Here is a 27,672-nt window from a genome sequence, read left to right as displayed (position 1 = left end):
TTATTCTTATTCTTATTCTTATTCTTATTCTTATTCTTATTCTTATTACCTCTTTACAGAGAGGGCTTTGAATCTGTTTTGGCCATTTCCTGGGATTCTTTCTTCATTTGACTCTAAAGTCCCTCATTCCATCAGCATGCTGTGTCTCCTCTGTCCCCAGTGCCTTTTCTTGATGTTAGAAAACAGTGTGAGAATAGGTTTTTGGCTGGGAATTTCTGTACCTTTTGAAGTACTACTTAGGATTAGGAAGGGTCTTGTACTCTTTTTATTTTTTATTTATTACAATTTATTCACTTTGTATCCCAGCTGTAGCCCCCTCCTTCCTGCCCTCCCAATCCTGCCCTCCCTCCCTCTTTTCCTCCCATGCCCCTTCCCAGTCCACTGATACGGGAGGTCCTCCTCCCCTTCCATCTGACTCTATCCTATCAGATCTCATCAGGACTGGCTGCATTGTCTTCCTCTGTGGCCTGGTAAGGCTGCCCCCCACCCCCTTGGGGGGAGGTGATCAAAGAGCCAGACACTGAGTTCATGTCAGAGACAGCCCCTGTTACCATTACTAGGGAACCCTCTTGGACACTGAGCTGTCATGGGCTATATCTGGGATCCAAGATGGCGGCATCAAGGGGACACTGAGTCCTGTACTCTTCAGGGAGCATGGGGAGCTCTGCCTGTCAGTTGGAACAGCTCACTGGTAACCCAATATGTTTGCAAGCACCTGTTCAGCTGTGCTTAGAGGAGACTGTCAATTATTTCTGGTTCCCAAACTAATTTTAGTTCTTTCTGACAATCTCCTCTTGTCTGTGAAGAGCAACACTCTCAGCAGCTTTGGGCACTATTTATAAACATAACGTCACACCTTTTACTGGAAAGTCTTCTACACGAGGACTAGCAAGGCAGAGCGGCGGATGTGAATAAATGCTGTGTTTCTCAGAAAACAAACAACTCAACAAGGTGCCGCCTGTAAGTAGGCAATACTGCCTTATGAGAGGAGTCGAGCCATGTGATTTTTGGTAGAGAAGTCATGGACACCCTCCCTGAGACAGGGTCATGGAAGAATATTCTAGACCCAATCTGATGCCCCTGGGTGGGTTGACTGTATTCAGGGCAGTAGGGCTTGTGTCTGCCCTCAGGCTAGATTGGTCTCATCAGAGGACCAGAAAGCTACTTAAGAAGCTTTTAAGAAGGGTAGTTGGCAGAGGCTTTGAGGGTCTCTAATAAGAAGACTGGAAAATTAGTCCCCATGCCTAGGGCTATGGGGTGCCTTGTACTCTCCATCTCTCTTTGAACTTTCCTTTCATTCTTCAGGAGCCATTTAGAAAAACCAGCAGTGGGAGGTAGTCATTGCAGGCTCTGCTCTGTGGGACTCTTGGCTGATTCCACTAGCCATGCCCACACTCTACGAGAGTTCGCTCAGATTGATCGACTGGCTGACTGAGGTAGGGTTTGGCTGGGAAAATAGTCTGGGTTTATACTCAAGACTCACATGAATTATCCTCTGAGTTCTGGGTCTACAGGCATGAGGCATCATGGGAGTCCTTAGAGAAAGGTCTCCATCACATACAGGAAATGTTTTTAACTGTTACAATGTCCCATAATTCTTCATCCATTTCATATTTATGTGTGTACAGTGGGCATATGTGTGCATGTTTGCATGTGTTTGAACACATATGTAAAGGTGAGCATGAATGTGTGTGCCCATGCATGTGGAGGCCCTAATTTGATGCAGGAATATTTCTCCATCATTGTTTTACCTTGATCTTTAAGTCAAGGTCTCCCAGTCAAACTCAGAGCTTGCTCTAGGGTCCCCTGGATCCTCCTTCTGAGCTGGGACTACAGGCTAGCTGCCACACCCTTCTGGCATTTATGTAGGTTCCAGGCATCCAAACTCTGGTATTCTTCCTTGGGTGGCAAATACCATAACCACTGAGCCCTCTCCCAGGGCCCTGACTGTCATATCTTAACTTAATTTTTATATATAGATTAGCCAGTTTTTATGATTTCTCCTCTTTGATGCTATACTCAAAAAGGCACCTACCCACAAAACACCATGACATTTCTTCCATGTCTTGTGGCCTCTGAAAAGCCTCCCATCACTTCTGGATCAGTTTAATCCACATGGAAATTAATTTCAAAAGATGTGCAAGAAATAGCTTTCTATTTTGCCTGTTGTTCAGACGACATTTGCCAATTAGCTCTCAGCAGGGCCCTGGAAAGCACCTGTCGACTGACAGGAACTGGTTCTGTCTGCCCGGGTCTGCTGTCCCTTTCATTCCCTGGTCTTCTTTATTCCTGTGCCAATGCGGTGCAGGTTTCCACCCTGCCCAGCCGTCTCACCTGTTCCCTTAAAGAAAGCAGGTCCTGGCTTCTCCTGAGCACATTGGAAAGTTTAGAATCCCTACCCACGAACTCCAGAGAAGGCGTCAAACGAAATGAGAGTCACTCAGGCAGGGGCAGCCGATCGCTAGGGGATGGCTTGTACACGCAGTGTGGGATCTGCTGCACACAGGCGTGAGTCCACCCAGGGTGAGGCAGACGACGTAGTGCGAGGTTGCGTCGTGCTACTTAACACGACGTGCAGTTTTAAGCCTGTGATTTGCTTATTTCTGGAGTTTCCTATTTAACGTTTTTTGGGTCATGGCTGGCCTTAGGTAAACAAAGCCATAGTGAGTAAAACTGTGCACAAAAGGGGGGCCGCTGTTTGTAGCGATGCCTGCAGGTGGGTGTACTGTGCAAGTAGTCACCTGACTTTGGTTCCATTTCCAGGACACGTTTTTGAGCGTGTTCTGTCAGCAGTTTCTGTACCTAAAGCAGCACATGCTTTTCCGTCTTGTGAAGGTGACAACTTTTGTATGCACAGCAATGTGCCTTCCTCACTCTCACATCGGGGAATGCCATTCTGTCAGTACACAGTTACTCCCCAGAGGATGGACGCTTGGACCGACTCTCAGGGGCTTTTCTACTCTAGCAAGAAAATACTAAAGGAAAATTTAAAAAAAAAAAAAACCTAGAACTGTTGTTCAGTCAAAAAGAATTTGGCAGGTACTTCCAAACAGTCTTTCCAGAAGAGTCAGCCCCTTCCCTACCCCGCTTCTACAGAGCTGCATTAAGAGTGGTCACTTCAGAAGACCCTCATTTATCCCGTGAATAAAAATGTGATGTTTTTTAGTTTATGTTCCTCCAGTTCTGAGGAAGATTAAGAGCCTTTCTTATTTGCTGATCGTGCTAACCTGTTGTATTTTTCTGTAAACTACCCATGAATGTCCTTTACTCTTTCATGTATTTCTTCATTTGACATGCTGGTACTGAGTGGATGGCCTTCTAACTTGGAAGGCAGGCACTGTACCACTGAGATATAACCCAGGTCTTTGGCACTTTTGAAACAGAGCTGTGCCTTTTTGTAATTCACATACCAAGAAGAAAATGGGGTGCTCTCTGTGTTCCCTAGCTCCATCTTGTTCTGTCTTCGTATTTTTCTATCTATACATACATGAAGGCATGTCATTTTTAAATCAGCCATTAGGACTGAGTTGTAATGGTTGTGTTGATCTGAGTCTTTATTCATTCATCAAACCCATCCTGATTACCTGCTTCACTCTGCAAGGCACAGGTTGACCTAACAGACAGTCTCAGCTCTCAGAGGGCATCAGCAGTGGTGGGAGGGGAAGGAAAGGGGGGTGTAGACAAGGTGAGAAGAAACTTCGAGTTACTCTGGAAGTTCTCGTGTCCTTTTCCAATGTTGAGGAAACCTGGACAACAGCGGCTGGGCCACTGGGTCACAGGGACTCTACCCAGTCAGAATGAAAGTACCCCCTGCCTCTGGAGTGCCTTCTCCATGCCCACAGTGCTCACTTTCTCTCTCCTCATGCTCAGCTGTCACGGGACAGACTCTGGGAACTCCGGCTTGCTGTGAGTTCTCAGGACTCCATTGGTAAAATGTTCTTGGGCCCTACAACAGAGAGCAAAGCCTCATGCAGACAGGGACTCTCTGGTGACAGATACTGTGACCTTGGTAGTTTTAAAAGATTGGAATGGATACAGTGAGCACTTGGAGGTTCCCCAGATTACCCTATATTTCCACTATGTATCTTACCTCATCCTAAGTCTGACCCACCCGAGGGGCCTGTCTGGCCCTGCCAGTGACAGGATTCCATGATGATTTTACGATAGGCTGCCTGGGTTTTCCCCATAGCTGACTCATCATCACTGAGATTGCAAAATAAAAACAATGGTTTCTGGGTTACATTTCCTTGGACTAAACCTAATCTCTAGACCCAGGGCCTAGGAATCAGCATTCCAAACCAATGGCCCAGGTGATTTTAATGCAAAAGTGGCTTCAGGAAATGAGCCTGGAGCACTAGGTACCAAGTTTAGGCTCTGGTCTGGGAATATCAGGTTTGGGATTAGAGAAGGTTTCCTTCTTGGGGCCTGCCTCCAGTTTTCCCAACCGTAACATGGGGCCTAATAGCTGTGAACTGCCTGTTGGCCGCACACACCCATCGCCTCAGTGGCAAGACACGCTCTTCCCACACTGCACTCAACCCCGGCGCTGCTCTGCCACCCCAGAGGGCAGGCAAGCCCCCATTACATGCTCTCAGGGTCTCTCAGTGTCTGTGTAGCGCTGCAAGTCCTGCCCATCTCCAGACCGCTGTGCAGCCTGGGGCAGTTCAGAGCTGGACGTGTCAAAGTGGCGCAGGAGCCTCTGAGTCACCGAGCTGTTGCCCTCAACCTCTATCTTCTGTAAGCATAGATCTCCCGCCCCCGTGTATCCCAGAGTTTTACAATGGTCTTGTGAGCTGCAGGGGCAGTGGGAAGCAGGGATCACTAAAGATGTTTCAGGCTCACAAAGGGATACCCCAACAGCTCAACAATGCTAAAGAAAGCACCCTAGCTCATCTTTATTCCTGGTGTGGTAAGAGGGACACTCCCTCACCTCCTTCCCTGGGAGATGTGCTCTATGAAGAGATGAAAACAAAGGTGGGATAGGTGAGGCAGAGGCTTGGCATCTGGGAGGGAGAAGGGGAGCAGAGGAGGGAACCAAAGTTCTGGACAGGGTTCTTGTTCCCCGAAGGTCACTGTGGGTCAGAAACTGCAGAGCTCTGTGTGCCCTCTTGGGTCCATTTGGAGGTACCAGGCCCCCGCCGGATGGGAGCCCACACACTTCTCTCAAACATCTGCTGGGACATGGCTCAGTATCTGGCAGGGCTGAGCCTGCGGTTCTCTCCAGGCAGGGGCCAGTGGGATGACTGGCTAGAGAGAAGAGCTTGTGTTATTCTATTCGCTAAGGCTCTGTTCCTGCCAGCAGGACCTGACTCCTGCATGCGAGCAGGGTTGGATTGCCGTGAGCTGGCACAGGAACAATCAGGGAAGCTGCCCAAGTAAAGATCTCTTTATTGAGTTGCCATTCGATGGTTCAGGAATGATCCAAATGCTCTCATGGGAATGATGCATGGAGGAGACCAGTTCTGCAGCTAAGGTCATGGGGGCAGCCTCGCCCAGGTGTCCTGATTCCCCTGCCTTTGGCTGAGAGAGACACCCACAGACCTCACAGGTACCTTCACTCTTGATGTCAAAGCTGGTGCCACCATGGATGTCTGCCAAGAGTGGTCTGTACTGCATTCTTGCCATTGACATGCTATTTCTAGTATTCCTTCAGAGGGTGCCTGGGAAGAGCCCAAGATTGTCAAGCTAGTTAGAAAAAGAAACAAGACAGCAGAGGGCGTGTGCTGGCCCAGCCCAACAGAGCAGCTCAGAGGTGGCTGCTGCATCGTGATGCTTCATTGCTCAAAGCATGCCATTCAGAATCAAAGCCAGCATCCTTGCAGTGATTAGAAAGATCCTGGACAGACAGTAGGACCCCCCTAGAGGGTGTATGATGCAGGTGCCTGGTACCTGTCCTGTCAGTTCGAGCCTCAGCAGATCTAGGCCAGGACCTGAGAACTGCATTTCTAACATGTTGGATAATGCTGATGCTCCAGGCCCCATGAACCATCCTTTAGGAACCATTTCCCACACTGAGCAAACCCACCAATCCCTATTGCCTCTGACCTCATCTTCTGCCCTGTCCACCATGTCCTCTTCAGCCATACCATCCTTTCCACTGCTCTTGGAAGGTAGCAGGCATGTTTTTGTCTTAGAATCTTCTTCCCTCTCCTTTGGGTATGGAATTCTCTTCCTTCAGAGAAGGCTGGTTTCTTCCCAATCCTGGTAGATGGCTTCTAGGAAGAGCTACTCATGCCCTTTCCTTTTCAGACTCTTTCAAGAGTGGTCTTGATAGAGACCAGGCAGTCATGGTGACTCAAGTATGACTTTAGGATTAGGCTATAGCAGACCTATGGCTTCCGCCTTGCTTTCTCTCTTTGCTCACTCACTCTGGGGTAAGTTAGCTGCCATATTATGTGTAGCTCAGTACCAGTGAGTTTTGGCTTCTGGTGCCGTTGCTTCATCTACCAACTTCTGGGGATCCCTGAGCTAGAACCACCCTGCTAAGCCCTTGTCTAAGTCCTGACCTTCTGAAACCACGTGAGACAATAAACAGATCCTGTTGTCAAGTGCCTCTGGAGTAATCAGAGGCATGTGTTAGATACCTAATAAACCTCTTCCGTGTCTTCCTTTAAAGATCCTTTTCTCTGAGCCTTTCCTTGATCGCTGTATTAAGTAAAGGGAGGAAAGCTTCATTTGGGCTCATGATGTCAGAGTTGTTTATCCCCTTGGCAGGGCAGTTTATAGCAAAGCTACCAGAAAGCAGAGAAAGGAAATACAGGGCGAGGCTAGGGAAAGATACAGCCACCAAGGACACATGCCAGTGACTTTCTTCATACACACACACACATACACACACACACACACACCTTGCCTGCTACCAGCTCCCAGCAATACCACGAATCCAGCAGCCACGTGATTTGACCAGTTCTCCTCTAGTGACCTCTCTTTAACATCTTTATCATTAACCAGCACTAGGCCTAATATAATCTATTTCCTGGCACAACTTCCTCTCCCCAACCCTACCAGAAAAGTTTTTATTAATCCAAATTTAGACACACACACAAACTACACGTGTGCAAGTGTGTGTATGTTTATTTCCATACATATGGGGACATGTGTGTGAAAGGGTACATGTGCACATATGTGCAAGCATGTGGAGGCCCAATGTACACACACACACACATCAATACACATGCACACATGTACACACACACAATGAAAGAGAAAGAGAAGAGAGACAGGTTTTCCTGAAACTATGAGATTTTCCAACTCTACAGTGGGGTTTGTGGGGGTATTAAGCGCAGTGGATTTATCAGAACATAACTCCACCATAAGTTTGGGAGCACATGTATACATATTTATATAAAACTGTAAAATTGAGGGTGGACGGACGGACGGATGGATGGATGGATGGATGGATGGATAGATTCTTTTGAGACAGGGTTTCACTATGTAGCCTTAGCTAGCCTGTAACTCATTATGTAGCCCAGGCTGGCCTTGAACTCACAGAGATCCACCTGCCTCTGCCTCCCAAGTGCTGGGTTTTAAAAACATGTATCACCATGCCTGGCAAGACTGAATAGTTTATCCATTGTAAAAGTAGAGAGATATCCTGATCAATAGAATTTAAGCCAAAGATGAAAGGCAGGAGTTTAATCTGTTGTTGTCCCTGCAGTGACAAAGCAATACCAGACACAGTGAGCCCTCGCCTCTAAGTTTTGTGAATCATAATTATATTAATTTAAGAGATGATTTTGTGCAAGAGTGGTTAAGCAATTAAATAGCACCATTTGGCTGCAGCTCAGTGGCTCAAACACTGAACTCAGACATGACAAGCGTACCTGGGAGATGGTGGCCTTTGGCACCATTCTGTCTCAGAAACGCCTCATCTTACTGTGGCCTTGGTTTCCTTCGTTCCAAATGAAACAAGAACACTTGTCTCAGGTGTTTTGTGACCATTGCGGGAGATACCGGATGTTTCCAGGCACAGGCAGCTGTCTAGAGAGAGGAAGGTCTCTCCTGCTCGGAGGCTGGGATAGGAGTTTAAGGCTCACTTCATTTTAAGAGGCCACTGGGTGTTTTGAAACCAGAGGCTCCTAACTAGAAGACATTGAATAGCCAGGGTCCAGGACACACATGTGCGGGGGGCAAAGGGAAGACCCAGAACTGCTGCTGGTTTCTGAGAGAAAGTGAACTGGGCTTGCATCCTGGGGCTGCAAACTCACATCCTGGGGAAGTAGTGATTGCAGATCTAGCATCTGAAAAGTGGTGGGAAGAAGATGTTCTGGGCCAGGGGCTCCTGCAGCTCTCCTGGGATGACTTACATTCCTGGTGCTGAGCATCTTGGAGGGACGCTGATCCTGACTAGGAAGGGACAGAGGCTAGAAAGAGAGGTCTTGGTACTGCCATATGCCTGAGTCCGGTCACACACCAGGTATACACTCTTGAGGGAAAAGCCACTGCTAAGACCACTACTAAGCAAAGGCCAGTGAGAATGCAAGAAGACCAGGGGGCACGGCTGGGGGTATAGCTCAGTTGGTAGAGTGCCTGCCTAGCACACACACCCACCCCCGGGTTGGGTCCCCAGCAATACATACATTGGTCATGGTAGAACATGACAATAAGCCCAGCATTCAGGAGGTGGAGGCAAGATGACCAGAAATTCAAAGTCATCCTTGGCTACGTAGTGAGTGTAAGGGCAACCTGGGCTATATAGGACCTTGTCTCAGGGTCAAGGGAAGCACTAAAGAGAAAGGAATAAGGAAGCAAGAAAGGGGAGGGCTCCTGCTGGCTAGTGCTTGTTAGTTCACCTACAGCCTCTGAGGGCAGAAGAAAGTCACTATATGGGCCTGGAGATGAACTAAGCCGTTGTGGGGAAGGATGATACTTGAAGACACAAGGGCTTGTAAGTAGACCCATGGCAAATACTTGGAACCAGTGGTGAGGTCCAGGGGGGGGTCTTTAGCTTCCCCAGTGGAGGTGTGAGCCCCTAATGCAGGCAGTCTTAGCAAGGGCACGAACGCCTAGAGGTGACTATTTCAAATTACTAGCTCCTGCCTCACTCATCATCCTAAGTATTTAATCGTTATTTACTAAAGAGCAGACAGCTGTACTTTGAAAGCTGGATTTCCACAGCATTCAACTGTTCAACTGGGCTCTCTCTTAAGTTTTGTTTTCTGAAGGCCAGGCCGTGTAAGCCACAGTGAGGAGCCTACATTTAGAAAGCAAGCTCCCTGGGCTGGCTTCACCCATGCCCAGTTGTCTGTGTGTGTCTGGCTGCCCTGGTTTCAGTGGACAAGGTTCGAAGGGAGTGGCTACAGTTAGGAAAGTGTGTTCTGTGGGAACTGGGTTGGGTGTCCCTGAGGGACAGCTCACTCCTTCCATTCTGATGTCACTGCAACTTACTCAGTGCCCAGGGCCCTTGTGGTAGCAGCTGCCTGGAGTGGCTCAGGGTCCTAATCATGGAAGCCCAGAGAATACTCAAGAGCCTTGATCTGGGCAAGTTGGGCTCTCAGCCACCTGTTTAGTCTGGCTTGGACCAGGCCACAGAGCCTGGTCACTGGAAAGAGATTATAGGATCTTCATTGCAGAAGTCCTGGGAATGGCTTCCTCCTTCTGGATGGCGTCACCTGTAGGATTGGTTGTGCTGGTGGTGTGATTGCTCTGTCAGAGCCCCACAGTTTTTCTCTCCATCTGGCCCCTCCAGATGGTCTGGCCGAATTCTGCTTCAGGTTTACAGTTGCCCTCAGGTCTTACATAGTTCACATCTGGCCAAGGCCAGGAGATAGGCTGGGCTGTGGCCTCAGGCAGAAGGCCTGCTCCTGCAGAAGGCCAGCTAGAGATTGAAGTAGGATACAGCACTTACAAGGGACCGGGAGTGGCCTAGGGCAGAGAGTACAGGGACAGAAGCCCTGACCAGGAGCCTCTTGGATAGCAAGTATCCACCTTCAGGAAGCTTCTTTCTGTGGGTTCCAAGACACTTCCAACAGCCTCCTGAGCAACAAGATGCCCCGTGGTTCTCAATGCTGCAACCCCTTAATACGGTTCATCATGCTGTGGTGACCCCAACCACAACATTACTTTGTTGGTTCGTCATAACTGTAATTTTGCTACTGTTAGGAATCGTAATATAGATGTCCGATAGGCAGGATATCTGCTCTGCGACCCACAGGTTGAGAACCGCTGTCCTAGCCCTTCCCCACTGCCTTCCTTGGAGGAGGAGCCCCAGCTTCTCCGGCTCTTCATCTCCTGCTTGGGGGTGGGAGTGAGCACAGCTTCTCAAGCCATGCCTTTATCTCTCCCTGTTTGTTAGCTTGCTAAGGTTAGCAGGTACCAGACGGCTGCATATACAATGGCAAAAATTAGGACCCTGTGGTGGCCAGAAGATGAAATAGCAGATTCTGTACATAAGCTGGAGACGGTGTGTGTGAGGTCAGTAGCCTCAGCTACCAGAGGAAGGAGTCAGCAGTACAAACAGATGGGCCCAGTTCTCTGGGGCTCTTCCCTGAGTGTAGGTGGAACGGGGGTCTGTTTATCAACAGATAGCGGAAAAGCACACCAGGTTGTGGTTGTTCACGGTCTGTCACAGTGTTCATCCCTGTTGGCTGCTGAGGGACTGCTCATGAAGGAATGAAGCAGCCAGGGCTGCCATGCTCAAGGACAAGGTCAAGGTGAAAACCTGTGACCATCCAAGGGCTGGGAAATGTGTGCTATGCTGGGCCCTGGTTCATCTGAGGCACAAGGGTCAGCAGGGAGGATGCTGGGAAGGAGCCCTGGGGAACACAGCGAGCAGTGAACAGTGTGCTGCTGAGAGCCCTCTGTACCCCTACCTAGATCTCTGAGCTGGGGGAGCGAGCACCTCAGAATTTTTGCTTAGACCTTTGACTCCCTCATGCTGACTCATAGAATATGAACATCTCTGTCTCCTGCCCTCCCATGCAGGTGGGGAGGGTGAGCCAGCATCTTGAGAGGAATTCGTTGGTGAGCAGCTGCAGGGTGGAGGGGTGGGGGGATGTGCTAAGAAAGTTGCCACACCCACTCCAGTGGGTTTTTGTTTTGTTTTGTTTTGTTTTGTTTTGTTTTGTTTTTTAATGTGGGGTAAGGAAGTGAGTATATGGTCTAGAAAAAGGAAGCAATCTTGGAACTCTGAATGGCAGAGGAGGCACTTTGAGACTTCTTAAATACGTAAGATGGTGATCTCCAGGCATGGGAATAGGCAAAGAGAACAGTAGAGGAATGTTCAGAAATCACCAGGGCGGGCTAACCGGGCCTGCCAAGAAGACAGTTTAGGCAGACAGACAAGGACAGGCTGTAGCTTCCTGGGAGAGTTCTGAGGCCAGCAGCCTGCTAGCCTGGGATGGGAGAGCCAAGAGGCAGGAAGGTCAGATCATGCAGGGAGAGCATGAGGAGCAGCGACCCCTTGACAAAGGACTGTCAGACCCCCAGCCAGCCTGGTGAGGGGCAGTGGAGCAGGTGATTTCTGCTTTTGGATCTTGGGTTGGAGACGCCAGGAGGCCAGAGCTGGAGAGGAAAGCTATAGACTCGGGTAGCAGTCTGACTTCCAAGCAAGCTGACCACAGGCAGATCGGGGGAGAGACCTCCTTACGGAGGAGTTAGGTTAGAGGTTTGTCTGCTTCCTCAGGAAGCTCCCTCTCTTTTGTGGTACTGGGGATGGAACCCAGAGTCTCATACGCTCAGCCTGAGGCCTGACCCCTACGTCACATCTGCTTGCTCAGGGGTGTTTCCTTCTCCCTGTCTAGCTGCATTCTCCTCGTTGAGGCAGGAAGGGACCATGTTACCCTGTGAAGTCAAATCTCGGGATCCCTCAATCAATCCATGCCTCCTAAAACACAGAATAGGTTCCAAGTGTGGCTGTCAAGGCCGAAGGCAGGGGTCTTGGTGGCTGGTGTGGCTAGTCTGGGGTACTGCAGAAGCTGAGGAGAGAACTCAGGTTGGATTTGCAGCCAGGGGAGGCTGTCAAAAGGGAGCTGGTTTTGTTTTTGTCATCTGAAACAATTACCTTTTTAGTGACATAAGTTTAATTGGATTATGTTATATCCATTCATATTTTGTTTAAATTCTTAAAAAAATAACCTCATGTATGAAGTGTGGCTGTGCCTCCTTTGGGTGCCGATACTGTTGCTGTTGTAAAATTCACTCTGCAAAAGGGGAAACTGAGGCCCTGAGTACCTGAGAGATTGGTTCAGATTGTGCTGGTCACCAGAGGCAGAGCTGGGATGCTGACTCTTTCCCTTGCCACTGTCATGGCCTAAGAAGAGAATCACATGGAGAGAGAGTGCAGGGAAATCATGTTCTCTTTCAAAGACAATCACGCAGTCAGCAGCCATGAGCAGTAGCACACGCCTATAACCCTGACACTCCAGAGACTGAGATAGGAAGCTCTGACTACAAGTCTGAGGCTAGGCCCAGCAGACCGGCAAAAAAACTACCAAAAGATTCCCCCAAATAACAAAAACAAACTGTAGGGAGTGCCGACCTCTGAGGATTATGGGTAATGTTTGTTTCCTCCTGGCTTTCTCCTACATTCTCAAAGTGTATGTAGTGAGAAAAGGTTTTGTCTCCAGACAGAGTCTCACTAAATTGTCCAGGGTGGCCTTGAACTCACTTCAAACCCTTGTTTTATTACTGTGTGTGTGTGTGTGAGAGAGAGGGGGGGGAGAGAGGGGGTGGGAGACTTCTTTTCATCTACATTGTGGGCTCTAGGATCAAAGTCAGGTCACCAGGCTTGGCCACAAATTCCTTTACCTGTTAAGCCATCTTGCTAAGCCCTGGCTTTAAGCTTTTGATTCTCCTGCCTCAGCTTCCCTAGTGCAGAGATTACAGATGTGGGCCACCACACATGACTACAGAAATGTATTATTTTTACCACCAGTTAATGTTGTGGGGAGCCTGCTCACAGCCCTGCGCTCTGGGGGACAGGAATTGAGCGGTAGTGTTGGTAAAGTTCTGACCAGCCCGTAGAGCTCAGTGCCGGGAGAGGCAACCAGGAAGGCCACGAAAGCATGTCGTTCAACCAAGACACAGAACATGCCAGGGAAGGTGGCTGGGAGGGGGCACATGACTGTCATCTGCACTTGGGAGGCAGAGCTAGGAGAATCACAAGTCACCCTGGCTACATGGTGGAACAGGGACTCCAAAAACTAAAACGAGCGACCTAGCTGAGGGCAGAGCAGGCACCCAGGGCTCACCATCTTTCTACAGGCCAAGGTCCTTCGCTCTGTGCTCCAGGGTTTGAGGTTGCCACAGGCTTTGAGGAGAAATGCCCCATGTGCAGCTGCGGATTCTGGGACTAGAGATGGGAGCCGTAGGGACAGAAGGAGAGGTGTGGGGAGACGGTGGAAGGCTCTCCGCTGGAAGCCACCTCCTCAGGTCCACAGTGTAGAGAAGGGCCTTGGCTGAGAGAGGCTCTTCCATGAGGGCTGGGTGTGAGGAGTAGGGAGCTCAGGCAAGAAGCAGGCTCCCGTGGGGCTGAGGTAAGGCCGTGGGGCTGAGGTAAGGAAGGAAGGTGACTGCCTTGACTGCTCTGTGATGCTTGGGTTCCGCCATGCCATTCTCAAAGTGATCTTGTTTTTCCTTTGACCAGAGACCACCTGGGAACGGCCCAGCAGTTCTCCTGGGATTTCAGCCAGCCCTGGCCCTCACAGGAGCTCTCTGCCTCCAACAGGTAAGATCCACTCAGCAGCTTGGGGGCAGTGGGAGGGCTATGTACCCACTACTGGGAAGATGAGACTGCGGGTCCGGGGGTCCTGAAGCCTGCTGTGGAGCCTTGTGGACCAGACCTGGAGACGGTCCAGACCAGGTCCCCGAAGGCTGCTTCTCAGCATGGTGGTGATGCCCAGGCAGGACCAGCTGCAGGTCTGGGGACCTCACGCTCCTGAAGTGCTCAGGATGAGAGCTGGCTGGGTGAGGTCAGAGGTCAGAGATCTTTCCAGATGCAGGGCAGAGCAGCTCCACATGGTTCTCACCAGCACTGAGGAGTAGAAGCTAAAAGGATGTGGGGTTTTACAGGGGAATTTTTGAACAGAATGTTCTGGGAAGGAAATGGGATTCTTGGTGAGGACGCAAGTTATTCTGCAGAGGCAGCTGAATGGCGGCGTTGGAGGTGCAGTTCCTCTACTAGGTGTGAGCATTGTCCAGAGATGTCTTAGGTGCCGTCTAGTTCTTAGATGCTAAGAAGGTGACAGGGCCTGCCAACAGGGAGAACTTTTGATTTCTCCTGCGTTTCCCTCCCCCATGCAGCCTTCCCTGACTTCTCTGTCTGGGGCCCTCTGCCTCACAGTCTTTATTGCAGTGTGTGGCCTCGGTGCAGTCAAAGTTCTCTCTCTTGAGGCTGTCCTCCCATGGCGTACTGCGGGTAGGGACGGGTGTCTCCTGGTGCTCTGGTCTTAAAGGCTCCACACAGAGCCTGGCTTTATTGCTGCATGAGTCCACAAGTCATCAGTCCCTTCTTCAGAGACTACTCTCACTACACACAGGCTTCTTAGTGCCCTGTGCTGTCACCTGTGGGGGATGGAGGGCCGGATGAGGCTGGCTTGGATCTCTGTAGAAGCCTGAGATTCACAGACCCTCCTTCACCTAGAAACATGTCAAGGGCACTCCTTGGCACAGCATCAAGATCAAGTGTGCTGGCCTTCTAAGGGCTCAAGAAATGATGGGGAGATGGTGAAAAGGGGCAGGAGGGACCTTGGCAATGGCTGCCCACACCTCAGGAACCTAGCATGGCATTTCCCAAGCCTCAGGCCCTAGAGTTCTACACAACCAGCCTTCTGGCAAAGGGGCTGAGTGGTCAGGCTCTCTTTGGAGATTTGGTGGGTGCACCCTGTTCTGAAAGAGACCCAGATGTACATTTGGAGGGCCTCCCACCACGTTCATCCGCGGCACATCATGCTCTTGCCAGCCTGTCTGATCTCAACTCTAGGAGGCTTTGCCCTGTAGGAGGCATTAATCTGGGTCTAAGAAGACTATGGGGGGGGGGAGCAGGGCACTCACAGGCATCTTCTAGAAGGGTCCAGGGGTCTTGCTAAATGTTCCATGGGGCACAGGAGAGGCCCACAGCAAAGGCCCCTGGGCTCAAGGACAACAGTGGGAGTTCATAAACTGTCCCGGGAGACAGAACATCGGTTCAGTGCTGCCCACAGCAGTGGTCTTGCTCTTTCAGGAGTCTCTAGGCTGTGACCCACAGGGACAGGGAAGAATGTCTCCGGTTGTAAAATCTCCTTTTGTGTTTCACACCCATTCTACTGTGGGGCGCAGGAGCTATATCATGTCCTGAGGAGTGTACCCCAAATGAATGTGAAGCCTTTTCTCCGTTAGTGGTATTTGAAAATTCAAGCATGTCTACTGCAAGCAGAAGTTTTTAGTTTGTGAGATTATAACCTGTTTTCTGGGGTCTTGGCCATGCTGCTTCTCCCACCAGCCCTCTTCTTTACCATTCATATATTAGAAGCCTAGAGGGTGATCATGGCAGAGGACCTGGTTTTGAAAGTGTTAACTATGGAGTGTAAAGATACCCAGCCAGCCATCTACCCTCTGCCCTCCTACCGACATCTCTTCGACATCTGTTCTCCAGCTCCCACTCTACTATCTACCCTTGTTCTAATTTCCCTCTGTTGCTGTGATAAAGCACTCAGGGGAAGGCTTATTTCAGCTAATAGGTTACAGTCTATCACTGGGAGAAGTCAGGACAGGAACTCACACAAGGACTTAAAACAGAAACCCTTGGAGGAACATTGCTTGCTGGCTTGCTCACTGGCTCATGATTAGCTAGCTTTCTTACACAGCCCTGGACCACCTGCCTAGGGATGGTGCCTCCCACAGTGGACTAGGCTTTCCTGAACCAAATATCAATCAAGGTAAGCCCCCACAAGTCTATCTGATTTCTAGGATTTCTCAGTTGACTCTTTCCTCTCAGACAACTCTGGGCTGTGTCAAGTTGACAATTAACACTAACTAGAATAGTTCTCTCCCTCTGTCTATCTCCCATCATCTTCCCTTCATCCACCCTGCTTCTCATCATTCTCCTTTCCTACCCTTCTCCATCTCCTATCTTCCTTTCACCCATTTTCCCTTTACCCACCTCTATCCATTCTCTATACCCAGCCTTACCCTCATCCTCTACCCTCATCCTCCCTCTGCTCTCCATCCTCCCACCATCTTCACTCCATCTACTCCTCTCCCTTCCTTTACCCACCCTCCATCCCTCTTCCATCCTCCCCCATCCATTCTCCATCCTCCCTCTGACCTCTGTCTTCCCTCTATCAACCCTCCACCTTCAGGTATTGTTCCAGTGATATGCAATTTTCTTCTTTCCTTATATTTGAATCTAAGTCTACTGAGTAAAGAAAAAGTCCACTTTTATTTCTATGTAGGGGGTCACAGGGTTTGTTTGTTTGTTTGTTTGTTTGTTTGTTTGTTTTTCTCTAGCTCTTTTTTCTCATTTAGTTTCATGGAGATTGGATTTTATTGTGGGAAGAGAAACAGACACAGAAAGAACCTGAGGTTGCTTTGGAAATGGAACAAATCCCCAAGCTCTTGGGGTTGTAGCCTCCTGTCAATGGAGACACTACATACAGGGCCTTGACCTCAGAGTTTTCTGTTTTGTCTGTTTGTGTGAAAGTCACAGTGGTAGCATATTAACACCTTTATTTTTTTAATTTTATTTATGTGTGTGTGTGTGTGTGTGTGTGTGTGTGTATGTGTGTTTGTGTGTGTGTGTGTACCACACCATCAGAGGTCAGAGAACAACTCTGCGGAGTTGATTCTCTCCTTTCACTGTGACATCCAGGGATTGTCCGGCCTGCCCAGTAAGTGTGCTTACCGGCTGAGCCATCTCATGGACCTTCAACCACCTTTATCCCCAAAATGCCACTGATTCCCATTCTTAGGGAACAGACATCATGGGAGACTTGAACAAACAAGCACAAAGGAAACAGGCCAGGCAATCCAAGCACGCTCTAAGGAGTGAAAGTAGGGCAATGTGACAGTGACTGGAGATTCAGAAGACCTCAGTGAAGAATTGACATTTAGGACAAGATTTAGGGTCAGTGATAAGGTAGGGCCGGGGAGGGGTGGGAGAGGTAGGGACTCCGGCCAACAACAGCCAGGTCAAAGGTCCTGAGGTAGGAACAATCCCAGTTTCATGAGTGAGCTTGAGAATAGAAAAGGGCCTGGGAGGGGTGGGCCTGGGGTTGGTTGGTAGGGTGGTCTAGACAGGAGGGAGCCTGGGACAGGGTCTGCCAAACCAGGGGTGCTGAAAGTAGAACATGCTGGCTGTGCCTGTGGAGGGAAAGGGAGGGTGAGTAGTGCTAGCTTCATGAGCAGCTGCCAAGCAGTACCAGCACTGGGCTCTGTTATCAGTGGAGAGCTTTTACCGTGTGTGTGTGTGTGTGTGTGTGTGTGTGTGTGTGTGTGTGTGTGTGTGTGTGTAATGTAGAACACTAAGTCACATTTTCTGACCACAGATATCCCTCTGGTCTCTCCTGAAGGAAAACACAGGATACTTAACAATGTCAGGAAACCACAGATTAGCCTCACCAGCCTGCACAGGGGTAGGGGCGGGGGAAGCTCAGCTTTAATTCCAGGGGCCCTCCTGCCTTCTACCTTGTCTTCAGGCTCAAGGCAGGGCTGGTTCATTCCTTTTGCTATTTGAAAAAAAAAAAACAGCCAAGTTCCTGGCTGGGGAGGAGAGATCTAGACGTAAACCTGAGCCCTATGAGCACATTCTTCTCTTTAAGTCTTGGGTGATGTTTACGGTGACTACTGGGCCAGCATCGGGCCCTCGTTGCCTCTCATAATGTCACCAGAGTTACGGGTCCTGTGGATTCAGTGGCTTTGCTAGGGCTGCCTGCTGCCAGGCTTTCTAAATGAAAAGCCATTCAGGCCACAAGAGAACTCCTGAGAGCCTTTCAGTAACTGCTGATAACGTCAAAGGCCCCCTCTGGGGTGCTTTAGCACACACCGTGGAAGTATTGGTTTGTGGAGAGAGAAATAGTATCAGGCACGGGGAAGAAAAATAGAGTAAGAAATGGCGTTCTTTGAGTGTTGTGCCTGAGTCACCGCAGGACAAGGGACAGCAGAGAGCAGTGCTGGCCTTCGCTGTAGGGCTTGTGGGGGCCACAAACACGGTCTGTGTCTCCCACCCGACACCAAGGCCACTGGCCATTTGTGCTTCTCATATGACCAGAGTGCCTGGGATATGGAAATCTTAACTTACTTTGATTTAATAACTTTAAAACTCTTTTGGGGGACAATTTCATGCTTACAAACAAGTAGGGAAAAAAAAATAGCAGAGAAAGTCCCTGTACACTGTTTCTTTTCAAATTCAATTTTGGGGAACGGGATGGTAGCATGGGACCCAGGGCCTCATGTGGCTAGGCAAGCCCTCTACCACTGAGCTACAGCCTCAGGCTACCCTGCAGATCCTTGACTCAGTTTCCCCTGTGAGAATCTCCCAGGGTGAGCTTGTCAGAACCAGGAAGTAAGCCTCACGTGTTTCTCTTAACTAACTGTCGGGCTTTATTTGGATTTCACAAGTTTCCCTTGGATGCACTTCTCTGGTCTGAGGTGCTGCCCTGAAGCCCTGCTGCATTTGTGTTTTATTTTAATTTGGTTACAAAGCCACCTGCAGCCAGTGGTTGGTGCATCCAACAGAGCAAATGTGCTGAGGGAGCTCCAGCCTGAGCCTCAGGGCCTGCACTGTGCACTGAACTGGTGGTTTTTGTTGTTGTTTGTTTGCTTGCTTGCTTGCTTGTTTTCTTTCTTAAAGATGAAAACACCTATTTACCTAGGGTGCCCTGGTAGGGTGTAGGGAGGGTGCTTGGGAAAACGGGGTTTAGGGACAGACCTTGCCAGCCTCAGTGATTAGGCTAAGCTAGGGGTCATCTTTTAGTCTCCAGACGCCCAAGGGGACTTGGGTACAAGGGAGAGGTTGGTGAGGCCCTCACCCTAAATGGAGGAGAAACCTGAGAAGCAATTCTGGAGAGTATCAGCAGTCAGCTGTGCTCCTGTGGGCAGAGGCCCTTGCAGGGCTCCAAGCCCTTAACCTTCAGCCCTAGGTCAGGAGGCTCTGGATGCCTCAGCCGCTGAGGAGCAGGACCCTCCTACATGGCAGACTAGCAAGCAGTCGGGCTCAAAACCTACTCTACAGCCTAAATCAGAGCTCCCTGTTGTCACCAGGGGAGGAGAGCACAGTGCTCCCTGTGCTCCCTGTCAGGGGCCTCAAAGCCTTTGTAACCCATGGTCCTGGTGGATAACTGTCCAGGGAGTTTGGAGAACCTGATCCCACTGTGTTGCCCTTAGGTTTTCAGCCAATCACGGCCATGGGAGAAAGTGCACCATACACCTCATCTCTGGGAGCACAATCCACATCCTAGACAGCCAAGGAAGACAGTAAGGACCAACCGGCCAGGCACAAGTTTCTGGAACAAAATGTTATCCTTGTAAAACTACTCCCCTGAATGGAGTCCCAACAAGGACTCCAAATTCTCTGAAGAAGTTGAATTGAAGAGGTACCTGCAAGGCATGCTGGGGCTGAAAGGAGGCAGAGCTATGCCCACTTATAAGCAGGGTGCTGACCTCAGAACCCACTCTAGCATCCCCTGCATCTGCAGCTTGTGTTTCTCAAAAGCAAATTCCATACAAGTCTGCATTATTGCCCTAGATGTGTGTGTGTGTGTGTGTGTGTGTGTGTGTGTGTGTGTGTGTGTAAGAGTGCTAGACACTGCTGCCCATGATATCCATAGCATACATAAGTACATATATAAAGAATTCTCTCCAAAGTAGTGTTCTGTTATAGCTAGGGAAGTGCCATAGTGATTCACTATGTTTAATGTAGTAGTGGGTGGCTGGGTGGATGATGAGTGGATCGATGGATGGATGGATGGATGGATGGATGGATGGATGGATGGATGGATGGTGGATGGATGGATGATTTAGGTAGATAAGTGGGTGGATGGATGGATGGATGGTGGATGGATGGATGGATGGATGGATGGGTGGATGGATGGGTGGGTGGATGATGGGTGGGTGGATGATGGGTGGATGGGTGAGTGGGAAAATGGATGGATGGATAGATGGATGGATGGATGGATGGATGGATGGATGGATGGATGGATGGTGGATGGATGGTTGGATGGATGATTAGGTAGATAAGTGGGTGGATGGATGGATGGATGGATGGTTGGATGGATGGATGTGAGGGATTGAGGGAATACAGGAAGAAGAATAGATAGATGGATTTCCAAAACAGTGAACTCTAGAGTTCCCAGGTTCTTGTACAGGGGAAGGATAAATTGCTATGCTCATTCCAGAGATGGAAAGTTAGGCCAGAGCTTAATGAGTTGCATGAGGGTGTCCTGTTCTTTTGTTTTCTTGGGCAACAGAAACGTGGAGGCTGGGACCTAGGAAGGAGATTTTTTATAATAGGAATTGGGGCTGAAAATAGAAAGCAGAGCCCCTGGGAGGATGAATTCCCAGTGGCAGACAGGCCTGGCTTTGTTACTTAGTTGGTCTGTGTTTTCTTGTTCCCAATCCCCTGTTGTTATCACTCTCCCCTCATCAACCTCCTTCTCCTTTTTATCCACTTGTCTTCTCCTCGACGTTCATCTCTCGAGCCCTCTGACTGGCCATGAGGCGGAAGTCAGTGTGTGGGTGCCCGTGTTTACATTTGTTTTTGAAGTCACTACAGTTTCCAGTAGCTTGCAGCTTTTCATTCCCCCTTTTGAGTCATAGAAACCTCTGAGTCTGGCATTTTATGTTTTGTTTTGTTTTGGTTTTTCTTATATCTCCATCCTGTTCTATAGTCTTTACGGCTGAGTAACCCTTGACCAATTACCTCTCAGAGGCTGGAGGCCCTAGAAATCCCCACATGGGCTTCATTTCTCCTGTGGCCAGTGGCTGGTGAATTAGAAGCCAGAGGTGAGGAGCTCATGGGCAGGGGCCCTGGGGTCTTGTATGCTTAACAGTTCTCATTTTCACTGGTAAGCTTCCTGAACATGCCTGCCTGGAGTAGCAGGACACGCAACACAACAGTGTCAAGAGGAAACTGCTGTGTGGGGAGAAATGGTTGAATGGAAAATTAGTTCTTCTTCCCAGTAATTGTTTTGACATGAGCAGTAATTAGCCAACAGCTGACAGACTAGAACTGAAGAAAGAACAAGGGTTGGATTAAAGGCGGGAGGCCTGGGCTTTAGCTGCCTGCTGGCAGGGCTGGGAGCCCGAGAGTCCAGGGCTAGGTGACAGGATGCAGCTTATAGAGCATGCCTAGCGATTTCTGGGAAGGGAGTGGGTCCAGGTCAAAAGGGCAGCCTCTGCCCTCAAAGAGCTGGGGAACAACCTGGGCTTATCGTACCCCAGTGAGATCTAAAACAGCAGCATTGCTACCTGCTCAGAGAAAACGTTTTATTTTGTTACCAGACTGAGCTATGATTTGTCTCTGTGGTGTAAAGTGGTCAGAATATACAGGCTGAGAGGCCTGCCTGGGTGTCTGAGTCTTGGAATAACTTGTGTTTGGCTATTTCTTTGGAGATTTAATAAGTTTAGCTCATAAAACCATCTGGGCCTGGTGCCTTTTAGTGGAGGTACACTTTTCAAAGATCCCCTCCTCCTGCTGCTGCTGCTTCTCCTCTTCTTCCTCCTGTTCCCTCTCCACTTCCTCTTTCTCCTCCCCCTCTTTTTCCTCCTCCCCCTCTTCTTGACCCTCCCTCTCCTCCCCCATATCTCCCTATTCTCCTCCCCTCCTTACTCCTTCCTCTTTCCCTTCCTCTCTTTCTGCTTCCCCTCTCATTTCAAGTATTCTTGAAATCATTTTGATAATTTGAATCTCATGGAAGGTCTGGATTTTATTAGTCTATGATTAGAAATCGTGCGCACTTGCATTAAAAAAACAAAACTCTTGCCTGTATTTGTTGTGCTTAAGTGTTCTGATTCCTAATTATAAGCATTTGTGGTTACCCTCAAATTAAGCTACTTCATCTCCTTTTCTTATTGTTGTGATTCTTACCCTACACCAAACACACACACACACACACACATACACACACACACACACACACACACACACACATACACCACACACACACACACACACACACACACACACCACACACACACACACACACCACACACACACACCACACACACACACCACACACACACACCACACACACACACACACACACACACACACACACGACACCCCGTGGGAGGCGGGGTGAAAGAGAGTGACAGCTCTATGTTCCAATGTTATTCCCATCTCTTAACATTAATTCCTTCATGGGGCCTGTCTCCTGTTTTCCTTGTTTTATTTTGTAGGTCATTTATTTTTTTTTCCTCCACAATCTTTAGGGGGAATATTTAGTCCATTTAATTTTGTTCCTTTGGGTTTGGTAATAGAATAATTAAGGCTATGAATTCTCCTCAAACTATAATGCAGGCTTTATCCATTCATTTTAACATATTCTTCCTTACTCTTTTCTAAATAATGTGTAATTATGCTTTTAAGATCTCTTTTAGCCTGACAGCCCTTAAGAGGGCATTTTTTAAGCTTCCAGCAATTTGGAAGTTTGGAGGTTGGGAGCCCTGTGTGTTTGTTTTTCATTATTAATATCTACTTTTATTGTGTTCTGGTCAAAGAATGTGGCCTGAATTATTTATGCCTTTTTCTGTGCCCTGGTAGTTTATTTGTGGCTTAAGTGTGGCTAACTTTTCAAACATCCCATGGCTTCTTGGCAGATGTTGTCCTCTTTGTTTACAGAGTAGGATGTTTTACACATGTCCCCCGCTCAGCCCTCTAAATTAAAGTCCGCAGCTCATCTGCCCTTACTCCTGTCTGCTGATCAGCCCCAGAGTCCAAGCAGTATGCCAAGGTCTCCAGTGCCGTGGTATACTTTCAGGCAGTTCTTTGAGGCACGGTGTTCCCCATGGGGGCTGTTCACCTCACAGTCCTCCTGCCTCACCCCACCACGTGCTGGGATGGCAGGCGTGGCCCACCACATCCCGTGCCAGCATCCATGGTCTCTCCATTCCAGCACTGTCCTATTTGACGAGCAGGCTTTCTCCGGTGTCCCACTTGAGCAGTGGGACAGCTTTCCCAACAGAGCCCGTGGCCTATCTGAGCCGGCTCTCACTCTCTGATGCTTTCTGAGTCCCGGATTCTCCTCTCTGGCTGCCTTTCTCGTTGAGTTGATGTGATTACCTTTTGGCTGACCATCAGAGAGCTGAGTGAGGACCATGGCTGGGGAGCTGGCCAGGCAGAATCGCTGTACTTTCTTCTCTAAGCACTGAACTGGGGGATGGGAGGAGGCTGCTATGTACTAATTTCTCTTATCTCCAGGGGTGTGTGTGTGTGTGTGTGTGTGTGTGCGCGCGCACGCATGCATGCCGAGCCTTCTTCGGAAGTCTAGAGCCGATCCTACATATTGAGGAGAAGCCCAACTTCCAGGGGCTGCTAGCATCTCCCTGCTCACAAATGGTTCTGGATTGTTTGCAGCAAGCAGTAGAAGATAGGCACAGAAAGAAAAGGTTCTCCCTGGCACCTACCTGCTGCCCATGGTTACCTTCAGCCCTGGCTCCTCCCCATTCCAGACCTGGTGTCCCTTAGCTAAAATGCTTTGGGGCCTGAGATGTTTCTGATTTCTGGAGTATTCACATATACATAAGGAGACCCTTGGAAGCGGGGAGATCCCAGGGTAAACAGAAAGCTCCACAGGTAATTCCACACAATATTTTAAACCTTGTTTCTTGGCATAAATTTTTCCACTTGTTGCCATATTAAACACTCCAAAGACTTTGGGATTCAGAGCTGCCCCTCGCCATCTTTCTTGCCACTGAGGCAGAAGACTTGGCAGAAACAATGTTTCTAAGAAAAAAAAAAAAAAAAGAACCTAGCTTTGGCTCACCATTTCAGAGGTCCAACCTGGCAGGGAAGGCACCCTGCAGCTCACAGCCGAGGGAGCCAGATTTTTCCCATCTTCTCGGTGTGGCTGGAGGTAGTGGGCATGTTCACAAAGTACAGCTAGCTGGCAACCCTCAAGTTCTGTGCCCCTTCTCCCAGAGGGTCTGTGACTGCCAGCTAGGACCCATGTCCCAAAGGCTTCAGTGTCCCAGAACAAGTTTCCAGCTAGGGACAAGTGTTCAAGCCCGTGGAGCATTTTTGCATGCAAATGGAATGCCCTCTCTATAGGAAGCACTGGAGACTTTTTCTTGTTTGGTTTTTTTGAGACAGGCCTTCTCTGTGTAGCCCTGGCCATCCTCAACTCGCTTTGTAGACCAGGCTGGCCTCGAGCTCACAGAGATCTGCCTGCCTCTGCCCCTGGAGTGCTGGGATTACAGGAGTGTGCCACCAATGCCCTGCAACACTGGTGACTTCTAGCGGTGTTCTCTTCTGCTTCCTGCCTGCAGAACTTGTACAAGAATTGTGAATTGGACGTTCCTTCCTGTGCCTTCCTACAGTCCTCTGGCTATTCTTTGTATGTTTGTTCATCCACTGGCAGTCCCGGCCAGCCTGGGGCACGTGGACAGTATAACCCTCCAGTTTCCAGAGGGGGTGCAAGCTGGTAGTTCTCAGGGGCTGAAAGCCAGCAAAAACCGCAACCTCCCCTCCCACCTTCTCCCTCTTCCTTCTCTCCCCCGCTTTAAACTGTGTACTTCGCCTGCACTGCATGTGTGTGGTGCCCACAGGGGCCGGAAGAGGGTGTCAGATCCCTGGAACTGGGCGTGAGCCCGAGTGTGGGTGTCAGGAACGAAGCCAGGTCTTCTTAGAGAGCATCAAGCTTCTTGACCTCTGAGCCACCCCTCCGCTCTCTCCTTCCTTTTTAAAAAGGTCCTGTAGAAGGTGCACATCTCTTTCGCACATACCACCTCCTTGGATGTCTGCTGACTCAGGAGATTTGGGGAGTGTCCGGAATCACACCCACTTTCTTGTCACCGAAGAGAAACGGCCTCCCCAGCTGATGTATCTGGGGAGAGTCTGGGTCCAATGTGAGCCCATGAGGCCAGGAGTGAGAGGCCAAGGCCTGGAGCTGGCCGTGATGACTGTGTTAGGCACAGCAACGGGAAGACACTACAGTCAAGGCTTCCCCCAGCCCTCCAAAGAAAGCTCGTGAGCACACAGTGGGCAGAGTGAGTGTGTCCCAGGAAGCACATGTCCTAGAGGGGTGTGGCTTTAGAGCCTGTGTGTGTATGTGGGTGGGGGTAGGAGTGGGGATGTGTGAGTGGTATTTGTGTGTGTGTGTGTGTGTGTGTGTGTGTGTGTGTGTGTGTGTGTGTGAGCCCGGACAGCCCTGTGTTCTTCCCGCCTCAACCTCTCGAGCTCTAGAGTGATAGGCGTGAGCCCCCGGGGCCAGTTGTTTCTGTTTTAGGAAAACTGAGGTTCAAGAACCTCAAGATCCTTGTGTTTGTTCATCACTCATTAATTAGGAGAACCAAATTCTGTGAGCATGAGGCCATCCCATCCTCCCTCTGTTACCCAGGCTGAGCATCCCCCAAATCCAAACTCTGAGAGTTTGAACACTGACGTACCTGTGTGCTTACACTTGGGAGCATGTACTAGTCACGCCTTCCCCATTGTGATAAAACCACCACCAAACACAGCAGCTTCAGGGCAGGGACACAGCTTCCCGCGCAAGCAGGCAGATCTGAGCTCCATCCTCCATCCAGTGTCTACATTAGAAGCCAAATGTGGCCACGTGTGTCTACAACCCAGCACCCGGGAGGCAGAGGAAAGGCAGTCCCTGGGGCCTGGTGGGCATCAGACTGGCATATCCCATGAGCCGCAGACCCTCGTGAGAGGCCCTGTCTCAAAAGAGCAAGGCCCCTGAGAAGCAGCATCAGAGGCTGACCTGGGAAACACATGCACACACGCACACACACACGAGAAAGAAAGGCTTTACTTGGATTCATCACTGGGAAGGATGCAATCTGTCCTGATAGGGAAGACACGGTGAGGGCGTGTGAGGCGCTGGTCACCAGGCACTGGTAGCTAGGAAGAAGAGAGCAATGAAAACCTGTGCTCACGAGGCTCTAAGGCCCCCTTGCCCCCTCTCCCCCATCTTTCAGTCAGTGTAAGCACACTTCCACTTAACTTTCTTCAGTTACACCCAGAGGTGTGTGTCCCGGTGACTCCAAATCCAGTCAACCGGAAGCGTGTCTCCGGGTTTGGCTCTTGAGGCTGGGGCTACACATCTGGTGTGAGCCTGTGCAAACATTCTCAAATCCTGGGAGGAAAAAAAAAAGTCCAAAATCGGAACAATTTCTGATTCCAAACATTTTTGAAAATGGATATTCACCCTCGCTTCTGTGCCAGCCTCTGGAGATGGAGGGTGGAGGGGTCTCCCAGAGAGAAGAAGAGGTGGAGGAGCCCCCTGACTCTGGAGAACGAGACAGGACCCTTGTCGGCACTTCAGCGTCTGCTCATCACACTCTTGAGGATGACATAGGTCCCCCCCAGAGTCCAGCACGCCCCTTCAGGAGGGACGCTTTCCACTCATCCAGCTCTTAGCTGTAGGTCCCTGTCACACCCTGGGATGAGGAGGGAGAGAGAGGGCTGCTGCGCCGCCGGAAGTCAAGGGTGCCCGTCTGTGCCCCCTCCCGCAGCATCTGAGCTGTGTCTCTGTCCCCACAGTGAATGGACACCAAGCATCAGGGACCCTGGCGCACCCTCCAGAGACTGCCCACATGAGTCTCCGAAAGTCCACCGGTGATTCCCAGGTAAGGGGCTGCCAAGGGAGGTAGGGGCCGCTGAGTGCCTAGCTCAGGAAGGGCACACTTGGGAGTCAGGGACGAGTCATGGTCCCTTTTCTGCCCTCAGTGGAAAGTATCCCGAGGCCATCCTCACAGATCCTGAGGAGCGATGGCTAGCAGAACTGCAGTCCGTTGGTTTGCCGGACTTGGATTGGAAAATGATGGATCCTAATTGTCAGGGCAGAGAGATCTACTCTGCTACACTCATATCCAATAGTGTCCTGGTTTCCTGTCTGGTTAGGAGTGTGAGGTAGCCAGGTCACTATCCTTGTAGTCCTCTGCTGTGCCCATCCTCGGTCACCTGGAAGGGAATTTAGGAACCTGACTATCTCATTCGCTAACCCAGCATAAAAATGGATACAGGATGAAGAGAATTAGGTGTGCTTTTATTTTTGTGTGTCAGGGTCTTATGTAGCCCAGGCTGCCTCCTAGTTTTTTGTTGTTGTTGTTTGTTTGCTTGTTTGTTTAATCCTCCTGCCTCTTGCTCCCACATGCTAGGATCGCAGGCTTATACCACCATTCCCAGCTGGGAATAAGTTTTAAGATTCTCAGAGTGCCCTCTCATTCGCCATCCCAATTGACGAGTGTGACGTCAGAAGATGGGTAGCAGCAGTATTTTCTCATGAGCATGGGACCACTGAGGAACAAGTACATGGGATTGAGTCAAGGGTCGAAGTGGGCCCAATGAAATGTCTTGTGATTTCCCTATTTGCAAGCAAGAAGGTGCATCTAAGCAGGGGGCCAGGGTAATCTCCTCACAAAGTATCAAGAAGATCTTCTTAAGGAAGCCTCCATGTCCTGCCATACTTTCTCTGGAAACAAGATGGCAGCCTACAGGGTCATGTGATGATGGTGGTGATGATGATGGTGATGGTGAGGGTGATGATGATGGTGATGGTGATGGTGATGGTGATGGTGATGGTGATGGTGATG

The 27,672-nt window shown here is 49.7% G+C and overlaps 1 protein-coding gene across 2 annotated transcripts in view; it reads left to right on the top strand.

The window, feature by feature from the left end:
• The window catches only part of Gas7 (growth arrest specific 7), a 227,887-nt gene that overhangs the window by 156,037 nt on the left and 44,178 nt on the right, over nucleotides 1–27,672 (top strand). For both annotated transcript variants that reach the window (XM_055594277.1, XM_055594278.1), the window contains exons 3-4: nucleotides 13,586–13,666; nucleotides 26,621–26,706. In XM_055594277.1, the coding sequence (XP_055450252.1) occupies nucleotides 13,586–13,666; nucleotides 26,621–26,706 (167 nt within the window). The remainder of the gene's footprint in view (nucleotides 1–13,585; nucleotides 13,667–26,620; nucleotides 26,707–27,672) is intronic.

Source organism: Psammomys obesus, unplaced genomic scaffold (assembly GCF_907164565.1).
Source record: "Psammomys obesus unplaced genomic scaffold, mPsaObe1.curated_primary_1811, whole genome shotgun sequence".
Taxonomy (NCBI): Eukaryota; Metazoa; Chordata; class Mammalia; order Rodentia; family Muridae; genus Psammomys; species Psammomys obesus.
The sequence above is the reverse complement of the archived record's forward strand: the minus strand, read 5'-3'. Positions and strand labels throughout refer to the sequence as shown.